The sequence below is a fragment of the Frieseomelitta varia genome, unplaced genomic scaffold, assembly GCF_011392965.1.
Source record: "Frieseomelitta varia isolate USP_RPSP 00005682 unplaced genomic scaffold, Fvar_1.2 scaffold_248, whole genome shotgun sequence".
NCBI lineage: Eukaryota > Metazoa > Arthropoda > Insecta > Hymenoptera > Apidae > Frieseomelitta > Frieseomelitta varia.
In genome coordinates this window covers 404,644-411,471 of record NW_025109977.1, presented here as the reverse complement: position 1 = coordinate 411,471, position 6,828 = coordinate 404,644, and the positions used below count along the sequence as shown (strand labels likewise).

The 6,828-nt window shown below is 39.2% G+C and overlaps 1 protein-coding gene across 1 annotated transcript in view; it reads right to left on the bottom strand.

Moving 5' to 3' along the window:
• Positions 1 to 813: 813 nt before the first annotated feature.
• Positions 814 to 6,828, bottom strand: part of LOC122528297 (inactive dipeptidyl peptidase 10-like) — a 186,286-nt gene continuing 180,271 nt past the window's right edge. Inside the window, exons 7-8 of the mRNA XM_043653267.1 lie at positions 928 to 1,127; positions 814 to 821 (exon numbers count right to left, since the gene is read on the bottom strand). Coding sequence (XP_043509202.1) covers positions 814 to 821; positions 928 to 1,127 — 208 coding nt within the window. The remainder of the gene's footprint in view (positions 822 to 927; positions 1,128 to 6,828) is intronic.

Sequence of the window (6,828 nt, the reverse complement as noted above, 5' to 3'; positions counted from 1 at the left end):
TACTTCTTCAAACAGATACACGCGCGCCACTTACATCTTGTACCTCGTAGAAAGTGCGCAAACAACACCCGTCCCACCTACTGAACTCGTGAATTCACTTGGAAATCGCGTTTATCCATCGATTTCGTTCCAAGTCGAACGTGTCTAACGTGTCCTCTGTTACTTAACGCGATTAAACGTATAAACGTCACTGGAGGAACGACGAAAGTTCGTTCCAACAATTCCAGCCGTAATTACAATTGTAATTGTGCATGGTTCAATAAATGGTACCACCGATATCATCAAAATGGCGACTCTATAATTTTGTAGTATATTATTATTTTTGTAGCTATAATTTTGTGGTATATTACTTGGCGCAAAACACAAGACACGAAATAATTTTGTAAATTAACCTCTTAGCTCAGCAACTGAACTAAGGTCACTATAGCAATTTCCGCGTGTGTCATTTTACGCCATTACAGTGGCTCATTTGTCTCACAGTCAAAGAGTATACCCTGTTATGCTGTTACGATTTTTCAAATTCAATATAAAACAAACTTTGATCGATTCGTTCTTTCAATTTCAAAATTTTAATTCACTGGAGATCCATTCTAACGTAAATTACGTGCAATGGTTCGACAACTGCAAGTACCAATATCATCGAAACGACCATAATTTCCATAATTTCGTAGATTAACAAGGGTGTACTTTTATAAATTAATCTTGCAGCTATATTGTAGTAGCTTTCGCGTGTGTCATCCTTTTGAACTACAATGGCTCCCGTGTTTCTTGTAACAAGTTATACAATAAAGATTTTATAATAACAAATCAAATTCATAATACTGCAGTTAACAAGTTACGCGTATAATCATAGCCCCATATTATAAATTCGATCGTGCTCTTCAGATAAGAATGTTTCGTATGAGGGGAGGTTTTGATGAAACTTACCCTCGTACACCCAGTCCGGCACTCCATTATAAATGGTCCCGAAGACCCCAGTGTCTGTGATTTGATAGTCGACCGCCACTTCCGCTTCCGGTCTATAATAGATGTTGTTCTGGTACACGTACACCAGAGCGTTGCCACGTGGCGCCCAGGTAGCTAGTTGCAAGGAAATTGAGTCGTTCGCGGTCAACGAGCTCTCTGACCTGGAAAAAATTCGTTCAGACGAATGTTTAGTTATCTTTTCACGTCGCAACACACGTTCACGCGTTCCCCTAACCAAACTACGTTCGCGAGTGTGAGTTTGAGCAATTAACGAACGACTGTATTTACCCGTCGGATTTATCGAATTAGTTTTATAATTAAAACGCGAAAGTGCCGTCGACATTAACATGTTTTAATTAATCACGTTAACGTATTCATTCTGTTAATAGATTGTTGTTAATCATTGGCAATTAATTACATTATGCATATGCATGCGCCCGTAATTGATTATGCATGATATATTTTATTCAATTATGTATGACATATTTAAATTAATGTCACAAGTCGGCTGCTTGCAACGCACCCCGCCCTCCCCCAAACGACAGTCGTTGCGAACGCGATTGTTTTCAACGAACTTCGAATTATTAAACGAACATGTAACGTCGAAAACTTAAATGTTAAATAAATGCGTACCGCTAAACTCGTTGCGTTAAAATCGGATAACCGGCCGGATGCAAATGTGATTTTCAAGCTGGACCAAGGGTGGGGGTTATTTACTTGTCACAATACGTTATTATTGCCGATAATATCCTATAAATAACCGAATGAACGTGCGTTATTAATTGGACGAAACTAATAACGTCGCCGTGTGTATAAACTGGCAACAAAGTAGCAGTGAAAGTTAAGTACGTGCTCGTGTGCCACGCGACTGACGGGTTTAGATTATGCACGTAAGCGTCTCAAACGACGTGATTAACGCGCATTAATTAAACGAAGGTAACACCGTCCCGGTACGTACACTAAAGGTACATTAAAGGAACAATGAAGCACGTTTATACCACGCGATTGATAAATTAAGTCGCATCAACGATACCTTAATCCCGCGATACTCGAGCCACAGTCGAACCACGACGAGCTCTCCCTAAGAGCACTAATACCGACATTTTTCGAGAAAGAACGTGAAAAATGGTCGAACGACGTGACGAGCGTCGACGCAACGACACGCGGAGCTAAACTGACGACACGTGCCGCACAATCTCTCGCGGTAAGACGTCCGATTGCCCTTCGACTCGAAATTCAGTTCCACCTCGTTCTAGACATATTGACGACCATAAGAAACTCAATACAGAACGTCGAGTCGCAAATGTTTGGGTTTTTGTCTCGCGTGTTTGTCAAGCAGAGTTCCAAGGAATGTTGTACAACATTTTCGAAGAGATACAAAGTCAATTCGAAGTAGAGTCGCGTAGTACGCAATTAAGACTTCGTATTAAAGATACAATATTATTTCATGTTTCATTACATTATGTATTACATATCGTTGTATGTGTATATTACAATACGTTATTTATAATAGACGTAATGTACATTATTTTATATTAATTATTTCAAACATATCAATTATAGTGTACACGATTAATAACATTTCACAACGATGATAAAATGATACAGCCTAATAATTTTATGGCATAAAGAATTTCCTATTGAAGGTATAAATTTACTCTTTATACCTCGGTCATTCGACGTATGTACATCGATGGTTATTATTTACCAATTTATTATAATTATTTATAGGTATAATTATTTATATTTTATTATAATTATTTATAGATATAATTATTTACATTTTATTATAATTATTTATAGGTACAGATATAATTTTACTCTTTACACCCCAGTCATTCAACGTATGTATATCGATGGTTATTATTTACTAATTTATTATCGATGGTTATTATTTACTAATTTATTATAATATCTTTTATTATTATTATTATTTATAATTGATATTTATTAATTATAATTATTTATTAATTATATAAAAATATTACACGACCCACTGTCATTAACGTATTGTTTGTTTGATACTGTCTGCGAGAGAGACGCACAATAAAAGTTCTCAGAAACGAAATATTAAAAGGTGATATTAAATGCGGAACTTCACTGTATTAAACACAATAAAATGAAATAATTCGTTGCACCGATGAACGAAGAACGATCGAACCGACAACAGGACACACGATAAAACATATCCAAGTATCACGAGATTATTCCTAACTTAATCGTGGATTAAATCCAGAGCCTAATCGTAAGGCTTATGGAATCAAATCTGGAACAGGCCTCGATCTGATAGATACGCCACATTCTGAATCTGCCCTCTCGATCGAGAATTGGATCGAGAATTTCAGCAAACTCTGGCCGATCTTCTCAAGTTATTCGCGGCTTAACCTCTTCATCTCATCAGCGTATTCATCGGTCCTCGGCCCCCTGAACGATATCGTTGCCATTTGCCTAAGAGACTGCTTCTTCGACGGTGCTGGTACGGTATTAACGAGAAACGATCGAGAACGCGGCATTGGAACGATCGTGGAGTTGAACGAAGGGCAAAAAAGGAAAATGTCGAGCGAGAAAACGGCGTCGTTCCCGTAACCTGCAGCGCGATAAAGCGGCGAGATATAAATGGTCGGACCGGAGGATCCTTCGTTCGTGCAGTAACAAGCAGCCATTCGATCCTGTTCGATCAGAATTGCTACGGATGAAAGTACTATTCGCCCAGTTGGGTCTGCTGAACGAAACCGGGAGCCGCAAACGCGCTCGTTGAGACACAGGCGGGAAGGGAAGGGAAAGAAGCAACGCGTGTTCCCGATGCCGCGATTACTCGGCGTCGTCGAAATGCATACGAGCAGCGGCGCGAGATCCTTATTTCAGCGAAGGCAGTAAAGGCGGCTCGGACGTAAACCAAAGCACTACTCGATCCGCTCTCGCACCGAGATTGCCGCGTTACAGAAAACGATTCCTGAGGATAGCGATGTCAGACTGCAGAGGACTCGATTCTCGGAGGCTGATTAATATTTACGTGTATTCCGATAGAATATTGGCGTTGCCAAGAAGATTTTCAAGCGTAATTAAAATTGTGCATTGCAAGTTGGGGAAGATTCTTCTTTCGTCAGCTGACAGGACACTTTAAGGGTAAGTTTCTTTGTGATTTGGAAAAAGAAAATGGAAACTAACGGAAATTATTTTTTTCAGTCTCTGTTGAGTTTTTTTTAATCGACTGTATGGAAGATTTTTACAAGGTAGCAAGAAAATTTAATGTAGTAGGTTTGTGATTTAAGATAAAACTGAAATGGAAACTGACAAGATTATAGTCAAGTCTTTTTAATTTACTAGGAGAAAGATCACTATAAGGTGATAGAAAATTTAAATAGAACGAAAATGGAAAATAATGTTTAAATTGTACTCCAGTCTTTGTTGATTTTTTGATTCACCGTGAGAAAGATCTTTATCAGGTGACAGGAAATCTTATGGACAGTTTTGTGATGTAAAGTAAAATGAAAATGCTTTGAACGTTTCCTAATTAAATTACGTGTTTCATAAAGAAATTATCGCACAAGCCGATAGGCATTTACATTTGTTTCGAAGATGTCGAGGAAATTTTTAAGCAGAATGAAACGGATTTTCGCAGCCGAGATTCAAAAGGGCAATGAATATACGATTCTACACAGCGGTGCAAAATCCATTACCACGTATACTACTTCAAACTGCGTTCAATATTTGCTTGCAACTTTGTGGCAAACTTGTAGCATATTACGCGGTTTGCCGGCAGTTTGACTGAAAAAGTTGGAAACAGTCCGTGTATATGTACGTTTTATCTATACGGTGTACTGTGGGAAATTATACCCATATAAAGATATGAACTCGGACTACATAAATACATTATAATAATTTGCCAAACTTTAAACTTTACTTTTAAACTCTACAGTCCTTTAGACGTCCAATTCCGACACTAATGAGCAGCTTGACTAAAAGTGTTAAGAAAACTACTCTGAAATATTTATTCGCGAAACAATATACTGACTCCGACGAACTCTCAACGCTTTAACAATACTTTTCACGCTTCTACGGTTTCGTTCTACGCGGCACGTGGCTCTCGCTTAAATTATCCGAATCTTTAAGGCCGTTCGTTTAATTGAACGGGAGGAGTAGCTTCCTCAGATTCTTCGTCACGGTGGAATACATTTTCAAGATGTAGATGGACCTTCTCCACTCGGAGCCTTGTTTCTTTCTTTTCTTTTTCTTCTTCTTCTTCTTCTTTTTTCTTCTTTACAACGGTACGCCGTTTTACGAGAACGTTGTTCGGGGGATTCTCCCGAGCTTTTCAGCCAGTTGGTAGATTCTTGGTTTACGTACACCCTCTGCTGGAATATTCGATACCAGAGAGTCTGGATCCTGCCTCCAAGATCATGGGAACTTGATTAAAATGCCGCATCGAGTTTGCTGGCGGACGTTAGGTCGACTGTTAAATATCCTCGCATTGAAAATCTTTGAATTAACATCGCCGTTGATAATGAAATACCGAAGGCGGAATTTCCTCGGGGACGCTGCGAGCGTTTATCTGTCCGTGTTCTTCCAGTTTTACTGCTAAGATAGTTTCATTGTTATTCCGAGAACGACGTGTCGTTGCGACGATAGATATTTCTTAAACAAACAGATCGTTTTGAATGATCGTGGAACTTCACTACCGAGGCAATTCAGACACAAAAGTCAACAAACGAAATTTTTGTGCATTCATCACGAAATATTAGAAACTTTCGAGAGACCAAAATCCTCCAACCAAATCGCGGGTCATCGAATTTCATTCGTCTCGCGTGAAAATTAATAGTGTTCAAAATTATATACAATGTTACCCAGCTCGCTGTATTACGATAGAAACAACGGAAAATTGAACATCTCGTTCACAATAAAAATTAACTTAAACAAATAAAATAAATATTATCAAGATAATACATAAATGTATCAATAAAATCATTCGTTAAGTAATAATAAAACTCGAAACGAAAGTCACCTCTCTCAAAGATGTACGAAAAACTTCTGAGAGCCAGAGACGAGCTTTGAATTTCTAAGCACGATCTCCAATCCTTTTTGCTGAAAATCCTTGTAGACATTCTTAAAATCGAGAAAGAGATCAAGGATCTCCACCGAATTTAGTTAAATGACCGGTGAAGGTTTTTCTCCATGGGGGGAGGGTGGAACGGGATATCCGGGGTGACTGATAGGGCCGATTGAAATCCTTCTACATCCAACGGAAAGCAATGGAAAGGTATCAGGCCAGGATTCGCTAATGGCTTTTAAAGGTGACTACGGTTAGGAGTTAACGCGAGCCGGTGTACGTTCACGCGGAGTTGGCACAGCCGGCTGAATGGCCGAGTAATAAAGAAGCTTGGGCAAGCGCGTTACATTATTTCCCTTTTAGAATTGAATCCGCGTGCCGGGGCAGATTTACGCGGCACGTTGTTAAACTCCGGCTACCGAAATTAAATGGCGGCTTAAGGAATTTACGGGGTCGCGGCGAGAACTCGCGTCTCCTTTGGAGATTCCCCTCCGTTTTTATTTCCTCCCCCCCCGCACCTCGTTTTATCTGCGCGGCGAATCGACCGGAAAAACTTTCTCCGATACTTTAGCGAAATTAAAACGCAACGTTCAACGTTCATATATATACGTATATGTACAGGGTGTTTCGTAATTCGCGGGACACTCGTGCAAAGAGAGAGTACTTGGGGAGAGAAGACGATTCTCTATATGATAGTGATTTGAATTCTTTGGTTTTAGTAGATTAATGTTTCCTCGTTTCCGGACGAGTGACATTTTCTATCACGATGTTAACGTTAAGGAAATTGATTGTAAGATTTTGCATTGAAATTAATT